The sequence below is a fragment of the Corvus hawaiiensis genome, chromosome 1 (assembly GCF_020740725.1).
Source record: "Corvus hawaiiensis isolate bCorHaw1 chromosome 1, bCorHaw1.pri.cur, whole genome shotgun sequence".
NCBI lineage: Eukaryota > Metazoa > Chordata > Aves > Passeriformes > Corvidae > Corvus > Corvus hawaiiensis.
Genome location: NC_063213.1, coordinates 46,261,356 through 46,287,594, shown reverse-complemented (window position 1 = coordinate 46,287,594; position 26,239 = coordinate 46,261,356). Strand labels below are relative to the sequence as shown.

The following is a 26,239-nucleotide window of genomic DNA, read 5'->3' as shown; positions in this document are numbered from 1 at the left end:
ATTCCAGACAGTTTGCAGACCCGTCATTTATTACACACTCTTAATGCTGATTCTTTGAAGTTGCCTCTGTCTGCAACAACAGAGGGCGTCCCAGCATCCCCAAATACTGGCTCAGGGATCAATTAGGGGCTTTTTGTGTGTGTGCACGCCAGAACGAGCTCCCTTTTGCTAATTAGAACTCATCAAATCTTACCTCGGATTTATTTCCTTTTTTTTTTTTTTTTTTAAGGTGAAGTCGAAAGCATTTTTTTTCCTCCCGCCGTTCTGCACATCTGTAAACTTCTTGCCGGCTCCCTAAGTTTTGTCTTTAGCCCTGCAGCGTTTTACACCCCATAAACGGTTACAGCAGTCATTTTCTTTTATTGCACTGTAGTATGGCTCTGAATTTTCCTAACAACAACTTCTGCCAAGACCATAAGCGTGTTCCGTCTTATTTTGCTTTAAGTATATATATACATATATATATGTAAGGGTACCTTCGTAAAACAAGAAGGATTTTATTGTTATTCGCCATATTTGCAAACAAGGGTCGGTGTGGTGCAGAGCTGTGCTGCGATTCATGTTATGGAGGATATCCACTCTGAGCAGTAAGATGTCCGCCCAAAACAAGGGTAAATTTGAGCAAGCTCATAGACTTCGCTATTTTCTTTTGTTGCTGAGCTTGGTTTGGCTTGGGGCGGCGGGGGAGGGGTAGGTGGAATGGGGAGGGGGTGTATGGAAATCTTTCACTCCAAAGAAACCATCCTTCTCTTTTTAAAAATAAATACTATTTTGTCTTCTCTGCTGTAGACTGCTGCCAGCCCACCGCTTTCCTTCGGCTAAATCAGCGACTAAAATGGACACCATAAATTCTACCATAATTGTCAGTAAAATTTTATCTGTATCTATATCTATCTATAAATACATATATCATCTGAGGCGCTAGTAAAATGCAATGGGTTGTATTTTTTGCCACGGGACATTTTGGGGGGGGGGGGGGGGGAACAAAAAAAAACCCCAAAAGTGAAGGCAAGGGAAGGAAAAAAGTGGATGACGTTTGAAATAACATATTTTGCATGGACAATTATCTCTAGCAGGGAATTTGAAATTAACGCCCTGGTAAGGCGAGCCTTCTCACAAGGGTTGTGGGAGCACACTTAGTGCTGGACATTTTCTGGTGGAGGCTAATTAACAATCTCAGTTTAAATGTCGCTGTCTGAGCTGATTTACATTATTGTCCGCACTGAAGAACGTCGGACATTTTGGTTTGGTCCTAGTTCCCCCGCCCCGCCGGCGAATTTTATTAAAACGGCGTTAGCTCGGCACCGTGCCCCGCTGCCATCCAAGGGGCTTCCTCCGCACACTGCTAAGCACCGGCTTACCAAATCTTATCCGGAAGGGGGGAAGGATGCCTACCCTCAGAGAAGCTATGGCATTTAGGACCTGAATCTGTCCATTTAGGATGAACACAAGCCCAAATTTCCATCACCTGGGGGCTGCGTTTATAAAACCGTGGGTTTGCCTTGGCTCGAAAATAATACCACTCCTTGCCTCACCTCTGCAGCTGCCCTAGCCCTGCCACATCTGCTGGCGAGATTCAGTGTGCTGTGGAAGAACCTCTCCTCAATAATGCTAAAACATCACAAAATATAAAAGAATCAATATATTTTATTTTGCAAAAAGTTAAATATCATTTCAACACAACGATTTGGTCAGTAGGCCATGAGGTAACTATTTCAAAATAGACAGTGTACGTTCTGCATCAACATAACTTCCCAGATTTATTTTTTAAATTGATACAAATTTACAATAACCAAATGTAGGTTTTTATAATGTATAATTTATTATCAATAAAATTAACCTTCATTACAATAACCATCAAATCATTCGATTAAAATTCAAACATAAACCATAGGTAGTTACCCTTTTCACATATACGTATAGCTCCGAAATCTGCTAACTGCTCACTGGTGCAAAAACAATATTTAAGCTAGTCTGTTTATTTACTTTTTTTTAATATATAGATTATATATACAACCGACGAAGACAGTACTATATATATATCAACTGTGCATACTAAAATGACTTGCTTCATATTTTGAGAACCGTAATTCCCAGACATCCCGAACGAATTTTTTTCTACCTTTATTTTATTATTTTGCATTGGGATATATAATATATATATTTTACAATCAAAGGTTAACTGTCTAATTATACAGAAAAGACTTAATACACTACAGAGCTATACTCTATGCAATTTTTATAATAAACAACCTGAGTTCAAATTGAATTCTAGCTTACACCATTACATCCGGTACAGCACCCAAGCACATAAATTGAGTCACAAACATAATTACCACAATAAAACACAGTGTTCAAGTATTAGAGCAGAGATCTCTCTGCCACGCAAAGAGCGAATAAAATTAACTACGTAGACTAAACTATACAGTCCGTAAATAGTTGTGCATTATGAAAAGGTAGTTTTTTTCTTTTTTTTTCTCTTTCCATAAGTGAAGAAACAGGTAGATTTATACAAGCCAGTTAAACAGCCTTTTCGTGCTAATGCCCCCTTTTTCTTTCCTATTAGAAAATTAAAAGTCTTACTGTACCTCTCCTGGCAATCTGGCCTCTGTGACTATCATTGTACAATCATAATCAGAATTTGCCAAGGGAAAAAATGAGGCCTGGACCCAGATGCATTGCATGGCAGGGCTCGAGGGGATGATTTTTTTGTTTTAACTTTTTTCTTTTTTTTTTCCTTTTACTTTATGCATTTTCAATTTAACCCACGTGTCGCCATCATTCGTCCTTCGCTCGATCTTTGTTGATTTTCTTCATTTTCATCCTCCTGTTCTGAAACCAGATTTTCACTTGTCTCTCTGTTAAATTGAGGAGTCTGGCCACCTCGTATCTACGGTCCCTAGTGAGATACATATTGAACAGAAACTCCTTCTCCAGTTCCAATGTCTGATGCTTGGTGTAAGGGCATCGCTTTTTCCTGGTGGACCTTGCGTGGAGCCAGTTTGCAGCTGGATTATCTACAACGAAAACAACAGAAGTTCAGGCTGAGGGGGAGGGTGGGGTGTGGAGGGAGGGGGCTGGGAGGGAAATCCACGCAGAAACAGCCGATCAGGTGTCCCGGTATTCGTGTTTAGGACGTGGCTCTCATTTCCCCAGGCACAGAGGATCGTGAGGCACAATGGACTCCAAAATACAGACACATGGGGAGCTCACACGCAACCACACGCGGCAAAGCCCCGTTACCCCCGCCTCCCCTCGCCTTTTTTATTGTTTGTAGCATACAGTTTTAAAATACTTTCTCCTCCTCTCTCTTCCTCTCTCTCTAGCTCCCTCCCTCCTTCCTGGCCACCCCACACCTCAAACTGCCAGCCCGGGGAGTGACCAGCCAGGTCAACATGTCATCGAAATTGTTTCTCTTTTTAATTTCTACGTTCTCCGGTGTCATCCCTGGCAAGACCCAGGGAGATGGAGAAGTAGTCTACAGCCGGCATAATTAAACCCTCGCCCTCTTAGGACCCTTATTCGCACGGCGTTAATCGCGATAGTAATCCCGAGGCACTCTGCCACCAGTCTCGTAGTCCTGGGAGCATCCAGCCCGGGGTTTTCCACCGAGGAGACGAAGGGGGGAGGGGAGGAACCAAGTCAACGGCGAGGTTTCTGTTCTCAGCCCAGCAATAACCGCCCTGGCCTGAGAGCCGTCTCAAAAAAGATCAGATTCACATCCAGTGCTTTCTAGGCACCCTTCTCCCTGGCGTCTGCCCACGCCTGGGAGCGCGGCGAGGCAGGAGGATGTGAGCACGTCCTGCTGAGTTTGCTGGGGTGGCAGGAGCGGGGATAGGCGGCTATTGCATTTCTCTCTCTCTCTCTCTCCTTTTTCTTTTTTTTTTTTTTTAATGTTTGTTTAAGTTGCAGTTGTAGGGTGGGTTTTTGTTTTCCTTTCAGCCCGGAAAGCCAAAGCCGTACGAGATCCCGTTCGAGCCTGAGAAAGGCAGCTCTGGCTTTTGCAGATGGCAGACCCCGGCAGGCTGGCGCAGCGGCGGCGGTAGCGGCCGGTGCTCGGCCGCGTAATTAGCCCCAGCGCCTCGACACCTCCCCGCGGCCGGCGCAGAGCCCTTAAGTCCATTACCCTTGCCGTCCCACTTACTTGGATCGATCTGCGGTTTCTCTCCGTTTGCCTCACTTTCTCCATTGCTTTCAGAGAATGCGCCTTCGTGGCTTTGCTTATCCCTATCAACTGGAGGAGAACCACAAGCATAATCAGAGAGAGACAAAGTGTGAGTGTCAAACGTGGTACAGTCAGCCCTCCTGGCCGCCAGCGGTTCAGGTTTAATGCCGTAATGCCTGCTGGTAGGTAACCCGGGGAAAGACAAGGAGCCCGGCACAGGCTCAAGCCACGAACGCATGTACCTGCCGTCGGGCGGTGCCACGGGCGCCTGGTGGTGCGCGTAGGGGTGGTAGACGGCGGGGACGCCGCTGGCGCCGGCGGGGTGCGCGGGGCTCCAGGGGGGGCCGAAGACGGGCGCCTTGGGCTGGAAGCTGCAGGGGGCCAGCTCGGGGTGCTCGGCCAGCGCCGCCGGCCGCGGCGGCGGCCCCAGCGGGGCGGGGGCGTAGCGGGGCGCCGCCAGCTCGTCCCCCTCCGGCACCAGGAAGGAGTCCACGTAGTAATTGCTGAGGGTCCCGGGAGCCGACATGGCGGGCAGGCGGGCGGCGGCGGACCCGCCGCGGTTCGGGGCTGCGGGTTTCACGTAACAACTTGGTGCTGGCGGAGAAGTAGAGTCAGTAATAAGTTGAAGGCAGCGCAGGCGCCCATTGGCTGCGCCTGTCACGTGGCGGGGGAGCAGAACAATAAAGTATAAATCAGTCCGCGGGCTATTAATGGGTCAGTGTTTTCCAGCCATAATTTTTATAGCGAGGCCATATGTTTTTATGCAAAGGGATATTTGAGTTATACGGCGGGGTTTGTTTTAATTGCGGCCAACTGAGATTAAAAGATCAGATTCCGTATTACAGCCCCCCCTTCCCTCTTTCTCTCTCTCTCTCCCTCTCTCTTTCTCTCTTTTTTTTTTTTTTTTTTTCATTCAAGCGGACTATTTTATATCATAATTAATCATCCCATCAGTGGGTCGTGTTCTCCGTGAAAAAAAATCCCACCACCCTTGTGATCGGAGACCTTCACATAAAATGATACAATAACTGAAGCAATAAAAAGAGTAAAATAGTAGTTGCGGTATACTGTATTTAAATATACATTTATTATATTTCATAAGGAGTTATTGTTTCGGGAGCCACGGGGTTGTTATTAAGTCAGTAACTATGAGCGCGCTCATTTGCATCGCTGTGTTTCACAGCAGTAAAAATTTACGAGTGCTTGGAAAGGTTAAATTATACTATTGTGTTTAGTTTGGGAACCCACTGTAAATAATACCGTTCCGTTCGGCTCAGAGCTGGCAGGGGAAAGTCAAACTCAACGTATCCCCTTTCCGAAATCCCGGCGCAAAGCCGGCCCTCCCCGCCCGGCCGGAGAAGGACAGGGGCAGGCGCTGGCTCGGTATTTAGCCTGGCCCGCACCAAAGTGCACTTCACCAGCCCACCCCGCCGGGCATGGCGCGGCAGTGACCGAAACACCCTCCTCGTCCTCCCCGCCGCCTCTGCCCTTGGACCGGGGACCCCCTCGCCAGGCCGGGGAGAGGAGCCGGGGCTGGGCGGCGGGGCGGCAGCGGCCGCAGCAGAGCGGAGCGGAGCCGCCGTCCTGGCCGGGAGGGAAGGAGTGCGGGCAGAGCCGGGCAGCGGTATTTATCACCACAATTAATTCTTCAACTATGCAGGCAAGCAGCGGGGGGAAACGGGAGAAAATGCCCCGTCTCCCCTCTGCCGAAAGGCACCCTGCTTCTCCAGGCGGCTATCAAAGGGGCGTTCGCAGTCGGCCGTCCCGCATTCTGGTGAATCAAATTTATGTGCAAATATAGTTATTTATTTGCTGGCACCTCCTGTGACTGCAGGACACACGCTAGCGGCATCGGAAGCCGAGCGGAGGGTTACAATCCTCCGCAGAAGGAGGGGAGGGTGCGCGGGGGAAAGTAAGAGGCGGCCAGATCCAAGTCCAGTGTTAGGAATTAAAGTCGTGGCTGAGCGCTTGGCAAACATGCTTGCGACTCCCTGGTTTCTCCCTGGCGGACATTCACGCTGTTTATCCCCGTGGCTGGCGAAGGAGCGCGGTCACTAAGATGCAGGGGGCACAAAAAATCTCCATGAGAGGCTCAATTTACTCGAAATACCTTGTATTAAAAATAGAGCCCAGCAAATGGTAGGGACGACTGAGTAATGATTAAAATCGCGTGTAAATATTGTGCATGCGAAAATGTGGTTCTAATTAGTTTTACATCGCTATGTGGGCTGTCTCTCTCCCTCTCTCTCTCGGTCTCCTTCTCTCTTTTTCTTTTCATGTCTTCTCAACAGTTTAATCCGAAATCTTATAGAGGTCCTATTTTAACACCGCTGTCTCCCACATTCAAAATTACAAAGGCCCATAATGAAACTATTATCCCCCATTAGAGTTTGAAAATTGTGGATCAGTTGCAAGATCTCAATAAACAAGGGGCCCGTTATTTTCTAACAATTTTAAAAATGCAAATAAAGCTCTCTCGGGTTTTTTTTCCCCCCATTGTATAGACGGTCCGTAATAGAAAAAAATAATTGTATGTCTTTCCTGGAAAGACGGAACTCCACGTCATTTGTATTTATTATTAAGAGTCAGCTGTGGTGAAATGTGATTGTAGAACTTCCTTTTTCCATTCAGAAAAAATAATCTTAGCTGCAGGAGTCCTGGATGTTTATATTCGAATTTGGATTCTCAACTTCAGCAGCGGGTTTTATTTTTTTGGTTCCTCACCAAAACTAATAGCAAATGAATAACAATAACAATAGCGTTTAAAAGAACGTGACTGCATTTTTATTTCCCCTGTAAAATTCCGCATTTGTTCACTGCCAGCATCCAAGTGGCAGGAGAGGTTGTACAGAAAGCAAGAGGTGAAATATAGCAAAAAATTAGACATTTTTCACGCGGTCACGTTGCTGATAATAACGCTGGGATATTCGACTCTTTTATCGCTGTTTTAGATCCATTTTCACCCAAAATACCTTTTTCATACGAGCCACGAAGGCGATTTCGCTTCGTCAATTTACTTTGCAAATGACTTAGGGTTTTGGTGACTTACACCTTCGGGGGCAAAAGACCCCAGACAGGGCAGAAACAGACATTCACTTAAAAATGCTGTATGAAACCAGAATTCCCAGGAACGAAGCACTGCTGGAGCGATCATGTCCCAATAAAAATACTCTCTCTCCTCCATCCCAACATAACTGAATAAGCAGAGCTCCCATTCCGCTAGCTCCGACCCCCGGCTGCATCAGGAAGAATCCCGTCGGTTTTTAAGCGGGGGGGCATCTGCAAGCCCTGCTTCATTAGCCACGCACCACGGAGGCGGAGGCGCGGAGCCTACGCGGGAGCGGGGCAGGAATTCGCGGGTGTTGGCGATCTCTCCCGAACGGGAAGTTCAGGATCGCCTTTCCCCAGGGTTTCCTGCCGCTGTAGACCTCTCTCACGGAACCGGTGGTGGTACGAAGGTACGGAGGGGTTTTGGCACAGCGAAGAGAAAAAATTATTCAGACTTTAAAAGAAATCGTCCAAAATCAGGATGAGGCGATTCAACTGGGAATCAAAAGGGCAGAGGCAAAAGACGCCATACAGGCACGCACAGACATAGGCACTGTAAATACACTCCCCGAAATGTACACAGACCCTGCAGATAGCCCGTCAGGCCTCGTGTGTAGAGGCAAACACAAGCTCTTAAATTTGACTGCAATGCAGAGCTCTGCTCCTGCCCCAGCCGGGGATGTCTGCTTTTCTAAGGATGGCTGAAATCCGCTATCCAAACTCATCCGAGCTCCTGCTGCCCAGCCCGAAGTTTCGAAAAAGTTTTTAGGTTTTACTATTATTTTTTTTAGACAAAATTAATCATGACCGCTAAAAAATAAATAGAAATAAATGAGCAACGAGTGCGTTTTCTGTCCTTTTCCCCGCCCTGCTTTCCTCCGCCAAAGGTGCCCCGTTCCGCGGCCGCGCCGGCGCTGGCTGCCGGCGGAGGGCCCGGCGGGAGCCCGCCCATTGCCCGCGGTCGCGCTGCGAACACAAAAGGCGGCGGTGGCGGCGACTGCAGCGGGCCCGGAGAGGTCGCTGTTGCCCGTTCCGCCGCCGCGGAGAGACCGCACGGCAATCGTGATCGTAACCGAGGCCTTGCGGGCCGCGGGGCAGCCGGCGCCCCGGGCTGCCCCGGGGTAGCGGGCCCGACGGCGGAGGCACGGAGCCAGCGGAGCCCTGCGCCAGGCTCCGGCAGCCCCAGCCACCCCACCAGGGGAGCCGAGAGCCGCCGGCGGGGCTGGGCACCCCCGCCGCGAGTGGGTTCACCCGGCCGCGGGCGCTGCGCTCCGGGCCCTTGTTTTTGATGACGCCTGGAGCGGGGCAGGCAGATTTGATCTCTCCCCACCCCCTCCCCCAGGCACGCTTTCAGGTCTCTTGGTTTTTAATAAATCCAGATTGAAAAATAAAACAGCCACCCACCTCCCCCCGGCCCCCCGAGCTCGACCCACGCCGAGCGGAATGCAAAAACGCACCTGACCTTGAATGCAGCCAACGAGATATATTAAAAACCCGCAAGCAGGTAGAGACTCGCTTAGGAGCTAGCTAACCTTGAAGAACTTGTCAAGCTTCCCCCCTCGGCTGCCGTGTTTATCTGAGGAATCAAAGGAGGCTCCGCTGCAGATGGGAAACAATGGCATTGGGACTTGACGCCTACAGTTCACTTCGCGCTAAGATTTCTTCGGGCAGAAAGGACCCTCGCACCAAGCATACCTGGTGATGATATCAACTGAAGTAATTAAGGCAGTTTCGTGCTGTAGAGAGAAAGGTGGAGCCCCAACAACATGAAACTACCTAAACCACAGAGCAGTTCTCAGGCGCTAATTATTACTTTCCCCATTGCCGTGGTCCTTAACGCAAGGATCCCGCTACGAAAATAAAACCAGAAACGTGACTAAAACATCCCTCTCGCCCTCCCGCCCACCCCGCCGGCGCCCCTCCGCGCCCCCCGGCCAGCCTCGGGTGGGTTAATGAAAACAAGAGTAAAATATAATAACAACCACCCACACACGCGCGCGCGGGCAGCTTTCGCCTTTCCATGCAGATGTAATCGGGGAAAAAAGGGCCGTGCACGACAATGTTACATCACGAAAAGCTAACGGCTCCCAAGAAGCCCGGGTTCAAAGTCTGTCCCCCCCCTCCTCCCGGCATACATATACCCTTGCAAGGAAGCATTAGCTGTCCCTTTTCTTCCAGCCTTCCTTTTGCCTTCCCTTTGTGCAAGACTCTATTAGCTAAACATGCAGCAGGGAAGAGAGGATGCGGGGAAAAAGAAAAAAAAAAAAGGCAGCCTGTGTGAAATAAGCCCTTCCACATGCAGCCAGGTAGGGAATAGTCTTGTCTGGAGGGGCCCGCTAGCAGGGAGGCGAGGCTGGGTTCCCCCCCCTCCCCATGAGCTCACCTTTACGATTTCTTCTCGGCCCTGAGATAAAGCTAGAATTTTGTCAACGTCCTCTGGAGTTAAAGATCTCTGCACACTTGTAGGTGTTCGATTAACAAAAAAAAAAAAAAAAAAAAAAAAAAAAAAAAAAAAAAAGAAGAAATATATCTTTTCCCTACTCTCAAGAAATAGTAATTTGCTTCCTCAGTCTATGCAGTTCCTCAGTCAACTGAAACCACTCGTTCAAGACAGCAACAATCCAGATATACTAGCAAGTCATAAAACTGAACAAAAGCCGACAAACCTTAGAGCACCATCGCTATATGGCCCAGACAAATTACGACCGTCTAGGTAATATTTAAATAGATTCCTAAAGTAATTGCAGGGGGTTTAGGCAACTATTCCTGTTGTAAAAGTTCTCGAAGACATAAAGTAGAACCTGAGGATAAACAGTCACAAAAAGAGGTAAAATTAAAAGGATTCATTCCACGTTTTTTTTATTCTTCTATGAGAACATAAACATCGTCTTTTTCACGCACAGCAGCATTACAACAATATTAATTTATTCCGATTTAAGGTAAGAACTAGATATAGCTAGAACTAACATTTATAATAACGATAAAATGCATTTGCTTAAAACAGTATCGGCATTTTAATAATAATAGACATTTATTCATATCTGTATTTATAGCTTTTCCCCTTCTTTCTTTTTTTTAAACTTTTAAAATTTTTTCACCTATATGTTTGACCCTTTAATGCATGTAACTTCACAGTATAAAGGAAGGCGAACATATTCTCCCTCGCAATCTCAGACTCTGGCTCAGAAAGTCCATCTGATGTTCAGGATATATACTTTTCAGTGAAATTAGTGAGGAAAAAAGTGACTATTTTCTTCTCAAGGGGGAATTTCTGTGTGCTTGTCATGCGTTACCAATGGTAACGTTATATATAGACACAAAAGAAAATCACCAAATTCACATATTTAAGCAAAACTACATTAAGTAAATATCTACAACCAGCGAGAGGAATTCAGAGGTAAGTGTAATAATTTAGTCCATGAGTAAAACGAAATCTTTTATACCTTTAAAGAGAAGATATTTCATTTTCCTGGCCAAATTTAAAGCTGTAATATTGACTTCTATGGTAAAGTGTAAAAAAAAAAACAAAAAAAGAAAAAAAGAAAAGAAAATCACTCCTAACACCCGTTCCCGAGAAACTCCTTTAAAGGATGCCTGCATTTCATTATTTTAAGTCCTGCTTTTCGAAGGAAAAAAGGGGGAGGGGGAGAAACGGCAAACAGAGAAGGGGAAAGCTTCCAATATATAGAAATATGGCAACGCTTAAATTCTTCATTGTGCAGCTACATACAGTCCAAGTTACAGCACTTATATTTTAAAAGAATGTACCTTTAGCCGAGATTGTTTACTTTTCAGAGAGACAGATGGGGGAAAACATATTTTCAGGTTCTGAAATGGTATTTTTGTGTTTCAAAGCTTAGAGGAACAAATTAGCCCCGGGAAAGGCTGAAGGAAGAGGGGAGGTTCACACACGGCATTTTGTGCTTTAGCTTGACTTTAGTCAGCCCACCCTTCAAAGTAGCTCTTAAGAGGTTAAGGACATATTGAGAGCGCCTAAAATCGTTAATCCATACAGGTGCGGATGAATACAGCCTAGGAAAATGATACTGGCTCTTTAAACCATAAAGATGTGTTTATAGGTTCATCAAGAGAAATTAAAGTTGGCTGTGAGCTCCCGAATCCTATTCTCTCTGTTCATTTTCTTCAGTTTCATTCTGCGGTTCTGAAACCAGATTTTAACTTGTCTGTCTGTGAGGTGGACTGTGCGGCTGATCTCTAGGCGACGCTCACGAGTCAGGTACATATTGAATAGAAACTCCTTTTCCAGCTCGAGAGTTTGATGCTTGGTATAGGGGCATCGTTTCTTTCTGCCACTTTTTGCCGTGAGCCAGTTTGCTGCATTTTCTCCTTTTGAATTGCCTAGTTTTGAGAAAGTAAAAAATGGACGTTACCATCGGGTAGGAGGCAAAGAGCTGTGGGGGAGAGGGTGGAAGGAGCATCTGTGCGTGTGTCTGTGTCTGTGTGTGCGGTGGGCTCACTCCGCCAGCTGCAGAGAGTTGGAATGTGGGGTATCCTTGAGAGAACCGAGAGCTTCAAAACGGTTTCCCAAAGATTTTGGGTATGTCCGGGTAAGAACTGCCACTGCTCAAAAAACCTCCGGACAGCCTCTGGCGGGGCAGCGTGCCCCAGATTGTAGTTCATCTCCGACCCTCCAAAACGAGCTCCTACCCTCTCCCTGTCGGCCATTCCGAGCCCTCTGGTACTGGTGGCAGCTGGTGAAGGGCCTGCAGTCTTATTTCCTTCCCCGCAAGCACCTGCTTCCAAAAAAACAAAGCCTCCGGATCCGGACTTTGTGAGTCTGCTACGGAGGTGGAAAACAAGGTGAGCTGGGGAGCTGGAGCCTCCCTGCCTTCACCCCTGCCTTTCCGGAGAGTTTCGCCATGGCCTTCTCTTTTCCAACCATTTTGGGGAAGAAAAAATAGAGTCATAACAATAATAAAAAAGTTTCGAGGTGATTTCTATCAGTGGAACTGGCTGGGAAAGAGGTAACACCAATCCCTTGATGGCTCAGAGTGGTTAGTGGTTTGGGGTTGGCTCTCTAATGGTTTTTCGCTGACCCTTTTTTCCCCCCCTTTTCTTTAAATACTATTTTCCAACGGGTCGCCTGAAAGGAATAACAGGGCGTCTGAAATGCGGACGGAGAGAAGCTCCTGAAAAGTCTGCCGTCCGAAGAAGGGGAGTTATTTTTTGCCATGGGTGCCCGAAAGGGAAATATATAAGGAAATGTATAAATAACATCTCTGTTATCTAGTGTAGATGCTGAAGGATATTCGCTGTGCATTCATCAGTCTAATTTGATAGCAGCTCATAGATGGCACATTTCAGCGCGGCTGTTATTCCGAAAAGCATTCTGGATCGTAAAATATAACTTACCGCGTTAATAGGTTTATTTATTGGCACTGCCTATTGCTTATTTTGGATGCTTTACAAATATCTCTGTTATCTGGTAGGCACCTTCACATCACGGGGGAGAGATTGATCTTGTTTTTCTATATGTTTAAGCAGCATGCATGCTAAAGTTGCCCATAGCAGAGGCTCTAAGGGTTTTAAACTACAGGACGGACATTAATTTTTACGGCAACCCCATGCCCGAATATTACAAAGTTCAGAAGGTCAGTCTGAGCAGCGCTTCTTGGCAGCCCCGCGGGGCAGCTGGGATCCTCCTTTCGCATCTCAATGCCGCTATGATCCTCAACGACTATTTTTTTTCTTTCTTTTTTTTTTTTCTTTCTCTTTAATCATCACTACCACCATCACCATCATCATTCGCTTACCTACAGGCTCTTTCTCGGGAGAAGCTTTGCTGCTCTCTGACGGAGCTGGAGAGAGCTCCTCTGCGGTGGAAGATGAAGCCTGAGTCTCGTCCTCCCTCTGGGAGACGCACGCCAAGGGGCTTGGGGAGCGTTCCTCATCCTCCTTCCTCCCCGCGTCCGGGACGGGAGGCAAAGATGGAGGCGTCTGGAAGCGGCCGGGGGGCTGCGGAGGGAAAGGGGCAGCCCCGGCTGGCCCCGCGCCGTAGTTCTTGGAAGTGCCATAAGCCTGGGAGAGGCGGAAGTAGCCCGGGACGGGGACCCCGCCGCCGCTGCTGGCTGGGCTGACCTCGGCATTCAGCCGGGGGAAGGGAGCGAGGTCTGTGGCGGCCGAGCTCTTGGGGCATTTCTCTGAGTCATAGAGGCAGTAGGAACTCTCCTCCTTAATGCTTGGAGCGAAGGAGCACGAGGTGGCCTGCTGGCTCTCCGGCTCTTCCATGCGACAGGACCGGGGGGGATCTAGCCACACTTCCATCCCTGACACGTAGGAGTGCGAGCTGGGGACCATGCTTTGAGAAGTACCTTCATTGCGTTTGCTCAGAACGGGGAAAAGTCCGCAGCTTTGCAGCCCGTAGGACAGATCGGACGCCTGTGGCAGGTAGATACCACTGTTGGGATAGTAGCCGCCTCCGCCTCCGCCTCCGCCTCCTGCTCCCGCCGCTTCCCCTCTGCCCGAGCTGATCAGGGAGTCTACCAAAAAAGAGTTTGCAGCCGGGCTCTCGGAGCATGACATTGTTGTGGAATAATTTGGCGAAGGGAGCAGATAGCCCTTTCTGGCTGACATTTCTTGTGCAAAACATGCTGAATATGATGAGAGATACCCCCGCACCACGGCAGGCGCCTGCAGCCAATGGAAGCCCGGGCCTCCCCAGCAACCCCTCCCCGTCTGGTTTCGTATGCACAGAGCTGCTCTCAGGTCGACCTCTGAATTTGGAAGATAGATGTATATTAATGTGTAATATGGATTTCCATACACACAGGCGCGCGCTTCGACCACATGGACGAGCGCCTGCGTCCAGGCGGGAGCCGCGCTCCCGGGAAGGGGAAGGGGAAAGGAAAGGAGAGGGCTGTGCTGGTACTGGCTCCAAGTTTTGCTCCCCTCTTATCACACGCACCGCTATAAAATAGCCCGGCGGTCCTGATGTTTATTATACCTAGGCTGAAGCAGTGTCCAGATGAAGCTTTTACTATCGCTCCTCTCTCCCCGTGGTTGGGCTTTCCAGCAGCAATGCCTGCTCACCTCCCTGTACAGCCTATGTGTCACACGAAATTAATAAAGCCACGGCTCGCCCGGTGTTTTATGCTCAGCCTTTGCTCATTTTATTTGATTGTCTCGTTTTTTTAAGAAATAAAAGACGTGTTATTGTTTATCACGGATCATTGGAAACCGTAAAGGGGCCTGGTGCCTTCCGCGTTAAACTACCGAGGAAGGGGGCTGCTTGCAGCCTAACATCACCGCCACGACGCCAGGCTGGGCTTAATTTTCCTGGAGATAAAATGCTCGCCGCTGCGCTGAGGAATCTCTTAGGGAGCAATGCCACTCTGGGAGGATTGATTGTGCGGTTGCAGCTTCTAATGCTTTAGTTAACGCTAGATTCTTCCTGAGGTCTGATTACCATTTAAAATATAAAGCCAGACATATGTCACAGAAAGAATCCAGACTCGAGCAGTTCAAATGGATCCTCGCAGGATGCTGTGCACCATGTTTATTGATGTGTTTATATTTGGACGATCATTTTTATATCTCCCCTCCCTCCCGCTCCATTTGGGTCTTTTCACTTTTTGCCTCTTCAAAAGCATCGTCTCCGTTAAGCAATGTACTAAATAATAGAAATAAGAGTAGCTAGATAAATACCGAGCTACTAGACAGTCCAGCCCAGTCAATATGTAATTGTGGCGGAGGTAGCAGACAGATAGCAGACAGGCAGGGACGCAGACAGAGAGACAGATAGATTTCGTAATGAAATGCTTAATGAGGACTTGCTTTCACTTCCATCATCTCCCGCTTATGCCATTTTGAAGTCGCCTTACTGCCTGGCCCGCGGAACTAAGGGCACTTTAGTTCAAGGAAGCCTGAGGCTGCCCATTTCACGCTGCCCACCCCTGAGGAGCATCACTCGCTCCTCTCCACGCACACCGCCTGGAGAAGCAGCCGTCGACCGCTTTCCGCTTCCAGCTGGCCGGGCGGGTGAGAGCGGCTGCCGACCGGGCGTCATCACTGCCCGGGACGAGAGGTGCTGCCGGGCACACGGCTGCCGTGTCCGGGAGGGCACTGGCGGCGGTGATGGGGCCGCTGCCTGCCGGGAAGGGTGGTGCCGGGGCGGGCGCGGCGCCCCGAATTCCCCGGGCCCTCTCCTCGGCCTTCAAAACCCCCAGGGAGCACTTTTTCCCCCTCACCCCACGGATCTGTCAAGACCCACGTGGTCTTGTCCGGCAGTGTTTGCCTGCCACGGGGTAAAGTTTTTTTTCCACAGAGTGACATTCCCTTGGAGAAATCCCTCCTTGCGGCAGGAGGGCAGTGTCCCTTGCCGCGGGGCCCTCCCCAGACTCCCTCAGCGCTCCGGGAAGCACTAGGGCAGGCAGGGGATGCTGCAACTTTGAAACACCCATAAAATCTCTGTGGAAAGGCGCCTCATTTTTTCCAACGTGATGGGGCGAGCATCACAGTACGATTTCTTTCTGACAGGCCCGTGGGATGCGGTGGCAGGGGCAGATCTCCCACCCTATAGAAACCCTTCGAGGTTTTTTTCCTTCCCACATTTCCTCCTGTAACATTGTATTTTCCCAACCCGACTAACTTCGGATGTGTTAATGTGCGATGGCCGAAGTCTTATCAGATTCCTATGAGGGCCATATCATTACTAACAAAATTAATACCGCATAAGGAACCGGTTTATTGGCTGGTATACAGGAAGGCTATTATCAATAGGCTTAGCTTCATAAATACAGATCTAAATGAAAAGAAACGTGAGCCCCAGCGCCGCCTTCCAAATACATTTCTCTACACAAGTCAGGTATAAAAATTACTCCGGGGAAGTCCGCTCTTGCGGTATGTTTATTTTGCATTTGCCAAATTAAATAGAAACGGATTGCAAATCTAAAAGCCATACGGAACCGAGGAGAAATGCTTGAAATCCTTCCAAAGCTGTTTTTAAAATAAGCAGCTCCCTTTTAAAAATTGGATTAAAGTGAAGGAAAGTACTATAAAAAGTATGCTGCAATTCTCGTCAGCCGGAATAAAATGTCTGGAAGTGCATCGAAGAGGCTTCTCCTCCCTGTGCGATCTAATGCAAGGGAATCAGACAAAAGGCACAGAGGCCGGTGAGAATTTTAGGAGGTTTTCTTTAGCTTCCCTGTTTAGGTTTTGTAGCAGTGGGCTACCCCAGCCCCGTGTCAGGTCCTCCGGGAGCTGCCGTGGGGTGCTGTGTTGACCGCAGGAAACGGTGCCGGTTTGATGGTCAAGGCACCGACTCCGTCTAGATCATGAACTCAGCTCGGCGTTGCATTATCTCTGCTTTCTTTAATCGCTAACAAGGCCAAGGCAAATAATAACCAGCATCATCAAACCCAGTGAAGTAAAACTAATAATGTTCACTTGATTCGTAACTATAAAAGATAATGGTCAATTCTGACTAAACTGAGCTAATTTGGCATGCGCTGAGTGTAGCTACTGCATTACCAGTGCTTAACAATGTGTCCCTTGGAACTTAACCCCTATTTAAAAGAAATTTTAAAGAATATTGTAGACGCCAGGGGACGAGAATTACTTTCTTTTTAATTCTACTTCTGTAAGTAAAGCTATCCGAGGGTCTATAAAACCGAGCAAATAAAATTCTGATAAATATCAAAGCCGGCGAGAAGGTGCTTTCGTGGAGAATCTAAATTCATGGCGTACATAGACAATACTATCAAAATAAAATTTTATTGATCTAAGAAAAATATAATAGATGCATTAATAGCGTCGTTAAGACGTTTTATTGGTTGAACTAAAATTAAAAACAAAAAGGGAATAAATAAAAACCGACAGCTCAGCCTAAGCAAACTCTGACTGGAAATCTCAAAACGTATCGTGTTAAACCGTGATTTATCTTTTTATTATTGGCCCGTATAACCCAAAAGATCAGCGCTGTTAATCCAGAGACGCATTTTGCGAGCTAATTAAAATATGCTTTTATTTGTAGACACGGGCAAGCTGCAATTTGTGAAAACGTAAACGGCCTTGCAGTCTGTGCAGGAGTGCATGCGCCGCCTATCTGAGAATACAGCCGTGGACTGCTTTTTATACAGCTCCAAAAATTAATGCGATCAGACTATAGTTATTTAATATTGGAACTGTCAGTTGCCTGGAACGTGTGTGTGTGCCAGACTCCTCTTTTCTTTTTTTTTTTTTTCCCCTTTTTTTCTGGATTTGCTCCAAAGAAGGCGGATTTCAGACAGGAGGTTTAGAAACTGCATCTGTGCCAAGTTAGGTGACAAATGACGGCCCCACTAATTTTATCTTTACTAGAAATTCTTTCACGCTGGTGGTGGTGCTGGGGAGGTTGGCTTGTTTTGGCGGATTATCTTGTTAAAAATTAGGCTGAGATTTAATTTTATTCCAGCCATCCAGAGGCTTGCTCTCCTAACTGTGTTTCATATTATACATGTATCGTTTTACTTATTTGGATTAGGAACATATTTTGCAAGTAATTCTGACAAGCTTCAAATTCTAGTGTGCGGCAGGACAAAATACACCCAAACCAATTCATTAGGGCTTTATTTCCTCGCCATTTTCCGCAACTGACGAAAGCAACGGGGCTTTCCATTGTTCGGAGACCCCCAAACACCGTGCAGAAGTAACAACGGTATCGGGTTATATATGTGTGGGGAAAATATTGCACACCCAAGTCTGTCTTTTAAGTGTACCCCTTCTATTGCGAGAGATGGGCCGCACAGCTCTATTAAGCATTTGAAACTGCAGCCCTTCTCCCTTTTTGTAGCTGTTTTCCCTTTAAAGAAGATCTGGATGCATAAACAAATATCTTTTTTTGTTGTTGTTGTGGTATAGCTTGGCTCTCAGACACACACGTTGGCCAGAAGTTTCGATTTCAGAGCATTTAATGAAAAGATTGTGAGACACCCCCCCCCCCCAAAAAAAAAAAAAAAAAAAAAAAAAAAAAAGACAACAAAACACAAACCCAGTGAGCTTATGAAAAAGCCTCCCAGGGGTTTGGATGTGGTATGTGAGCTGAAGTTGAGTAAACGATTAATTAAACACAGTGTAGACACTGAGCTGGCTTCCCCTCTTCCCTCCAAAACATGCAAACCCAAATAATGTGAAATAATAAACAGTTATTGTAAGAAACAAGCTTGTTTTTTTAAAATATTATCCTATGACCGCGGCCGTCAGTAAACAATTCGTAACCAGAGGGCGCTTTAACTGCTGCTGGGGTCCCTTTGATTTATTCAGCCAAGTATTGAATGGGACAGGGAAACAACAAGGGGGAAAATAAATATTTGATCAAATATGCGGAGTTAAACTTGACTGGTGTAAAATGAAATGTTGCAAAGGGACCCTCAAATCTCCCTGCTTCTCACGTGGCTTCTCGCGTCCTGGCATTGCTGAGGGGAAGTCAAAAGGGATCAACATCCCTGAGCTTTTAATGGAGCGTCTTTGATGAAATCGATAGGTTCCGATAATCATCTGAAAACTGCTCTCTGTCGACTGAGCATGTGCTTTTAACTACACTTGCAACAGTTTCCTGGAAGCACAGTTAAAAAAATACTGCAGGCAAATGGCATTATATACATAGAAGAGAAAGGACAAAATAATACTTTTCATTTTTCCGGACAGATATTTAAAACTCTGTCCTAAGAGACATGTGTATTAAAATATGTAGCCAAGCCAGTATCTCCTCCATATAATACCACCTTCCCTCCCGCCCTTCTCAAATGGAGACATAAGAAAAACATGTGAAAATTTTATGGGCATGAAAAGTAACCTGGAGTTAGGGATACTCGTAGAGAGGATAGAGTTTCAAAGCTACAATCCAGAGCAGCCCTGAGCACACGGGAATGAGTGACTATTGTTTGTTTACAGCACATGTGCAAAGAAAGAAAGAAAGAGAAAGAGAGAAAGAGAGAAAGAAAGAGAGAAAGAAAGAGAGAAAGAAAGAAAGAGAGAAAGAAAGAGAGAAAGAAAGAAAGAAAGAAAGAAAGAGAGAAAGAAAGAGAGAAAGAGAGAAAGAAAGAGAGAAAGAGAGAAAGAAAGAAAGAGAGAAAGAAAGAGAGAAAGAAAGAAAGAGAGAAAGAGAGAAGGAGAGAAAGAGAGAAAAAAAGAAAGAAAGAAAGAAAGGAAAGAAAGGAAGAAAGGAAGGAAGAAAGGAAGAAAGGAAGAAAGAAAGGAGGAAAGAAAGAAAGAAAGAAAGATAGAAAATCGAAATCTAAATCTGGTCTTGCATGAACACTGACTTAATATGCAACCACATGAACAGTTTTTAGCATAAGTATGTCAAAAGTTGTTTACCACGATCTGTGTCCAGCTGCAAGGAAGCAGACTACCCTTTAAAGTTACCAAACGACCCTAACTAAACTACAGTTCAAGACTAATAAGATCGTCAGAATTGTCTGTCATTTGCAGACTGTGTTGCCATAGATCTATTTGATTGAAGACACCTACTGTTCCACACATAAATGTCAAGTTTCATAATATTTCCAATGCTACATTTTTTTTACTTTTTTTTTTTTAATAAGTGGAAGAAAGCTACAAGTTATTCTGAAAAAATATTTCCAGATAACGTGGATTTTCCACGCGGCTGGCCAAAACGAAGAGAAAATAAAAGGTCAACTGCAACTTAGAAAGTCCCTTCTATATTATTTCACATCCAAATCACCAACTTTTTGCATCCCTTCCCCTCCTTACAGTTCTTTTCCGCGGTGCTCAGCGGTCGGGGCAAGGGCCACCCCAGATCACAGGGTACCATTCCAGTCCCTGCACACTCCTCGCCGTTGTCCATGCCGGTAGACGTATAAAACACTTACCTTCACGCATTTCCTAACCCAAAACCCAGAGGCTTTAACTCCACCGAGAAGCCCCTGCGTCTCCCCCCTCCCCCGGCATCCCGAGCGGCTTTTTGTACAGCGGAGCCCGGTAAGTGCAATAATTACCCGTGTGGCTCCAGGGATGCAAAGTGAACAAAGGCCAAGATTTTCTTTTTTTTTTTTTTTTTTTTTTTTTTTTTTTTTTTTTCCTTTTGCAGAGCTGCTCCCTTGCCCTGGGCGGCTTTGACATTGATCTGAAGATCGCCATCTTGTGGCAAAGCAGCCCCTAAACCGCGGCCGACGTCCGTCCGTCCGTCCGCCCGCCCGCCGGGGCCCCGCGGCAGGACGGCGGGAGGGCCGGCGGACAGACAGACGGCGGCGGCGGTGGCGGCGGAGAGCAATGGTCGCTCACCTCCCGGTGTAAAAACCTCTGGAAGAGCCTCCACTGCCTTTATAGCGATGCATTTGGTACAGGCGAGCGGACAAGTCACGGACAGTTTTTATGGCCGCAATGTCACAGCAACACAGAGGATGCGATTTTATTGGGCTAGGAAATCCAAACCCCGACCACAGAAACTCCATGTTTTTACTGTCTCTTGGATTGGCTCTGAATACCAGTTAATTTTTAACCAGGAAAGGAAGCTTTCAGGCTTAACTTTCATTGCCATTCAGCTCTCCATCCGTACCTCTATCCCTCTCTCACCGTCTGTCGGTCCATCTGCCTGTCTCCTTTTAACTGGCTTTCCCCCTTGCATACTAGACAAACAAACAAACAAAGTCCCCTCTTTTCCCCCTCATTTTTCAAGATTCCCTTTGGGTAAACGTTGTCTGGCTGGGTGGCAGTGGTCAACAAAGGCCCAAGTCAGTAAGTCCTTCACCTCAAGGTTATGGGTGATGTCCAAGCAATACAGAAGTTCAAAGCCAGTAAACAATGCAAAAACAGAATGCACTTTCTTCTCCTGATTAGGGTTAGGGTCAACATTAAAGATTCAAACACTCTTCTCAAAACACATTCCTATCTCAGCTATTGTTTGGAGTTTGGGGTTTTCTCCCCCCTGCCCCCTCCAACTTTCTCCCTCCTGCCCTCCTCCCCCCGCTGTCCACCTCAGTCCACCCCCTCCCTGCGTTGGAGATCAAGGACAATTTCAAACAGTCCATTTCCACCACACTGCCATGCGGATTTTTTCCCGAAAGACAACAGTTTTCTTAAGGCTCCTAAATTCTGGCCACATCCATCAAATGGCTTGAACCTTCCCTTTGGTGCCAGCTTATAAAATGTGTCCCAAATGCTACTGACAAACATTTCTCCTGGACACATGTTGGCGGGGAGCAAACAGCAATGGCACATCCAGCCCTCGAGCATAGGACCTTGCCCCGCCGATATTGGCAGGATAAGAAGGCCTAACATGTAGCGAGCTATGAACACACTTAATTTTCCTTTTCCTGTGACCCGCTGAAACTGTGCCCAAACAAGCCCAGGTCCACTTGTTAACTCCAGAGTAGAAGATTTAACGACGAAGTTCACAAAAGAAGAGTAATTCGCCCCAAATGACCGAACAAGGTCATGAGGAATTTCGGGTCCCAGAGTTACATTGGATAAAAGAACATGCAGTAACGTAACACCAGAGTAAAAATATAAAGTTACCTTTTTTTTTTTTTTTATTTTCCTTGTGCGCTGTTCCACTGTATACATGCAACCAAATACTTTCGCATATTAAAAGAAAACTGTATATACATATAGATGATACATACTGAAAACAGTGACGTCATATAAAGATATTGCATTTTGTGAATTGTGACAAAGAAATTACATCCATTTGGTAAAATTTATTAATCAAAAACATTCTTATCACCACTTTGTTGCACATGTAAAGAAATCCCACACCCTTTAGCCCCAAAGGAACAATTAAAAAAAAACCAAAATAAACCACCAACAAAAAAAATCAATCAGGGGAAAAAAAAAGGCATTCGAACAAAATAGGTCATGGGTTCTTTTTCTTCTTATTATTTACAAGTCTTGTAAAACACCGTTCCTGTATGAAATATACATTCAGATATTCTCAACAGCAAATTACCTCAACGATAGAACACCGTATCCTTTGTAAACTGATATAGAATTTTAAATATTTTCCTTTTTTTTCTCTTTTTTTTTTTTAAATTGCATTTTTTCACGCTTTGGTTCCTGCAGGGAAATATATATATTTATAGATATTTAAAATAAGTCCAAACAACTCTCCATTCTTTGCATATGTCGACTGGGCGACAAAGTAGCGCTCGTGGCATTTAAAGTAGACAACAACAAAATTACCATATTTACATTGTTTGGCTTCTGTTTAAACTCCTCACTAGTCACCTTTAAACGAACATGCAATAGAGTTATTTTAATGATCCAATGTTAGTGCATTGCACAACTCCAAGTTTCAATTAAGTGTTGTGTGGTATTTGCTAAACTGTCGTTCTCCACAGGTATTTCCTGAAGAAAGTTTGTGAGCCAGAAGCCAGAAGGTTAGTTTCCTTTATGGAGTTGTTTCTGTTAAAATGCTGAAATTCACACTTTTTTGCCGATTTATTTTTAGTATTTGTGTATGATTTGTCTCCAAAAAGATGGCAACACATAGTCTGTTGTCATAAATAAAACAAGAGCTAATTAAATTTTTCTAATTTTATTTTTAGTGATTGCTTCTTTACGACATATGGCGAATTTATACCTGATCTTTTAAAGTAAATAATTAAGTCTTTCATTTAGGTCTTTTTTCCCTCGCCCCCATACCTTCCCACACCCCCAAAGGAAACTTTATTATAACCATCACTACATCCATATTACAGCTATTCGCAGTTGGCCCCGGGAAAGTGTAGACATGACATCCCCCCTTCCTTTAATTCTCTGTGTGTGTGTGCATGTGTGTGGGTGTGTGTGTCTCCGTCCTTCAATTCTTATTTCAAACCCATGAGCAATGGAACACTGCCTCTAACCCAGATATTTTTCTAAGGAAGAGCAAAAGATTATTTCACAGACTTTATATTCTGCAGTGGTCCTGGTTGGGTGAGCCCGACCTGGCAATCTCCAGACAGCTGTTCCACAGCAGCACAGGGGCGAGAAAGGGCCGAGGGTGGGCGAGTCCGGGGATAGAGGAGGACCGTCCCCGCCTGTGCCTGCCGAAAGCGGTGGCAGGGTGAGCCGCAGTGCCTGGAAAGGTAAGAGGTATGAATTTTGCACTCAGAGGTGACGTGCACGTTTAGAAATGGATCCCATGTGTGTCAAAATCAAATCGATTCCAGTTGATATGTAAATATATATATATAAAATTATCATCGCAGTTCCAGAGTAGGTTTACATGTGTGTAAAACCTTAGATTCTTCTAGTCCCGTCAGATACACACCTCCTTCCTCCACGTAACCCCGTGGCTTGACCTTGTCAAGGGCGAAATCTGAATTTAATCTCATCTTGAAAAACGCTATGAGTTTTAAAGTAGCGGATTAGCTGAGTAATATTGTAATCGGTCCCTGTTAATTTTTTTTTCTTTCATTCTTCTGTTCTGAAACCATATTTTGACTTGACGGTCGGTCAGATTGAGCATTCGGGAGAGCTGGAGGCGTTTCTCTTTGTTTATGTAGACACTGAAGAAGAATTCCCTTTCTAACTCTCTAATCTGGTATTTGGTGTAAGGGCATCTCTTTTTACGCGTACGTTGTCCACCTGTGGAGCGAAAAAATGCAGAAACATTTGAGACCCGGCGGTGGCCGGCGGCGGGGGCTGAAATGGAATGGGGGGACTCTCCGGCAAAGCACGTTAACATGCAAAAGACGCGTTTTGCCCGCTCCGAGGTCGGCGTTGGTAGGTCCGGGGCTTGGCGCCAGCCCTCTGCCTTGGCGGGTGCGTGCAGCCGGGCCCGGGACCCGCCGGCACACCCCGGCTCCTGCAGCGCCGCGGCCCCGGGCAGTGTGCAGGGCGAAACCCCCGCCGAGACGCGGGGATCCGTCCTCGCTTCCTCCGCGGGGAGGGCAGCTGGAGGAAAGAGTGGTGGCGGGGGGTTCTTGCGGATTTCACGAGCCGGAGGAAAGCCTTTGTAGGCTGCTCCGCCGGGCGCCCCCACGCACGCGGAGCTGCCCAGGGAGCAGCCATCACCTGGCTGCCTGCAGCGGGCAGCGCTGCAGCGGGCGGGGGGGCCCGCGCCCAGCCCTCCCCGAGCCCGTACCCGCTTGGATCTCGCCCTCGTTCCCTGGCCTAATCCCGTCTCTACGTCCCGAGCAGAGGAAAAGCCCCTAAGCCCAAGGCTGAGGCGTCTCCTTCTCCCCCTAGCCGGCTATTTTCAAGCACGCTCTCCACCGCATCGAGGTATTCTCCTCTCGATTAGCCATTACGGTTTTAAAGTTCATTAAGCAGAATATAAAAGGTTTCAAGGTTCAGGAGCTCTTTACATTAAACGTAGTTGCTATCCCTTTAAAAACTTCCTTTTCTGGTACAGTTCATTGTCGAGGTATTTTTTCCCCCGGCCGTATACTAGCTTTGCCTTTTAAAAAGCCCACATAAAAAAATCAGACTTTGACAGATTGAATAACAATTGTAAGTAACAAACTGTTGGACAGAAGGCAACACGTAATTGCCACAGTGCCTTAGTAAAATGGCTTCCTTTAGACAAAAAGGCCAGCTTTAGGTTAATTTGCTTCTTTTAATATATTGCTACAGTTCAGGCGGCTACTTTATCTGTTAAACGCTATTCTAGTGCAATCGTTAAAACGGCGAAGGCTTTGAATTCAGCTCCTAACAAGACTTCTGGTGCAACACATGGCTTTTATAAAATCACTGGATTACATTGATATCAAAGGAGTCAGGATCTCCTTTTTTTGCCGAATTTACAGGCACAGAACTAACGTTATTATATTTTCAAGAGCTGACCACGGAACTCTTTTTTTATTATTATTTTTCTTTAAAAAGCAGAAAAAAGAAGAAAGGAGCAAAAAAAAGAAAAAAATTTTTTTAGGCATCCATTGCCCGGTGGGTATTTCACGGCCAATTTCAGCACTAAACACGTGATCTCGCCTTTTATAACAAAGTTTTGTTGGGGGAAATCTAAAGGCCCTTCATAAACCTTATATGCTTATAAAACAGCATATAAAAATTTAACAGCGGCGGTGCGCTAGGTTTCAAGCTGCCTTTCCTAAAAGCGCTCCGGCGCTGCCTTTATACGTACTGGAACTGCCGGATTTCTCCTCATTGTTGCCGGAAGATGACTCGGGGCTGCTGCTGCTCTCCGGCCGCCTCCTCCTCTCCTTCTCCGCCGCCGTCGCCGCCGCCCTGCTGCAGCCGCCCTCCGAACTTGAAGTTGCCGCCGCCGCCGCCCCGGCGGCCGCGGGCGCCTTCTCGCCACTCTTGTCTACCGGGTAGTCCGCCGAGGCCAGATTTTCCGCCGTGCCATAAGCCGTCTCGAAAAATTGGTCGAAAGCCTGGGGCAGGACCCCGTTCCTGCCCACCGTGCTATAGAAATTGGAGGAGACGTTGGTGCTGGGGTGGTAGACGTTAGCTGTGTTTTTGCCGAACATCTCGCCCATGCTAGCAGTGTTGGTGGCAGGCAGGCAGTCTCTGTGCATGATCTCCTCTGCGGAGTAGCAGTGGGGCAGATTGTTCCTGGGGTGCCATTTACTGGAGGGATCAATGGCATATTCCCTGAAGGTAACTTCTCTCACAGGTTGGACCTGGGGTAGGTTGGAGGAGTAGGAGTATGTCATAGGGCGAGAAGACGGGGTTTGGGGCAAAAAAGAAGGGAGGCTGGAAAAATCAGGACCCGAGACGTAGTAAGTACAACTTGGCAAATACATGTTAGAGGAACAAGGAACACGCTCATCAAAATCCATCATTAGGGCTACCTCGGCTTCTCCGCATTAGCTGAGCTTAACATGATTCTCTAACGCAGCTGCCCCTTTGAAGCGGATCCGTGAAGTAAGAGATGGGGAGACGTAGGCTGACGTGGAGAGCTCTCCCGGCGGCGGCAGGGAGGTGCGGTCACGTGGCCCGACGTTGACATTGACGAGCGGCGGGCCCGGGCCCCGCTCCCTTTGTGGCCGTCGCGGGGGAAAGCAACAGCTCGTCGCCAGCGCCCAGGGGCGAGCCGAGCGCAGGTTGGCCGGGGGGGAGCCCTGGGGGACACACAGCCGCCCTGCCACTGCCCCAGACTTAGCCGCCCGGTCCCTGGCACCC

General features: G+C 47.0%; 3 protein-coding genes across 3 annotated transcripts; all 3 read right to left on the bottom strand.

Annotated features, from left to right (window-relative positions):
* Nucleotides 1-1,648: 1,648 nt before the first annotated feature.
* Nucleotides 1,649-4,786, bottom strand: HOXA9 (homeobox A9). The gene is made up of 2 exons (XM_048302883.1): nt 4,145-4,786; nt 1,649-3,017 (listed from the first exon to the last, which is right to left on the bottom strand). The coding sequence occupies exons 1-2, from the start codon at nt 4,689-4,691 to the stop codon at nt 2,779-2,781; spliced, it is 786 nt and encodes a 261-aa protein (XP_048158840.1). The 5' UTR covers nt 4,692-4,786; the 3' UTR covers nt 1,649-2,778.
* Nucleotides 4,787-10,061: 5,275 nt separating this feature from the next.
* HOXA10 (homeobox A10) lies at nt 10,062-13,830 on the bottom strand. Its single transcript, XM_048302858.1, has 2 exons — nt 12,988-13,830; nt 10,062-11,572 (listed from the first exon to the last, which is right to left on the bottom strand). Exons 1-2 carry the CDS (start codon nt 13,805-13,807, stop codon nt 11,298-11,300), a joined length of 1,095 nt encoding a protein of 364 aa, XP_048158815.1. The 5' UTR covers nt 13,808-13,830; the 3' UTR covers nt 10,062-11,297.
* An 8,548-nt stretch (nt 13,831-22,378) lies between these two features.
* Nucleotides 22,379-25,902, bottom strand: HOXA11 (homeobox A11). Its single transcript, XM_048302869.1, has 2 exons — nt 25,236-25,902; nt 22,379-23,740 (listed from the first exon to the last, which is right to left on the bottom strand). Exons 1-2 carry the CDS (start codon nt 25,897-25,899, stop codon nt 23,508-23,510), a joined length of 897 nt encoding a protein of 298 aa, XP_048158826.1. The 5' UTR covers nt 25,900-25,902; the 3' UTR covers nt 22,379-23,507.
* Nucleotides 25,903-26,239: the final 337 nt, after the last annotated feature.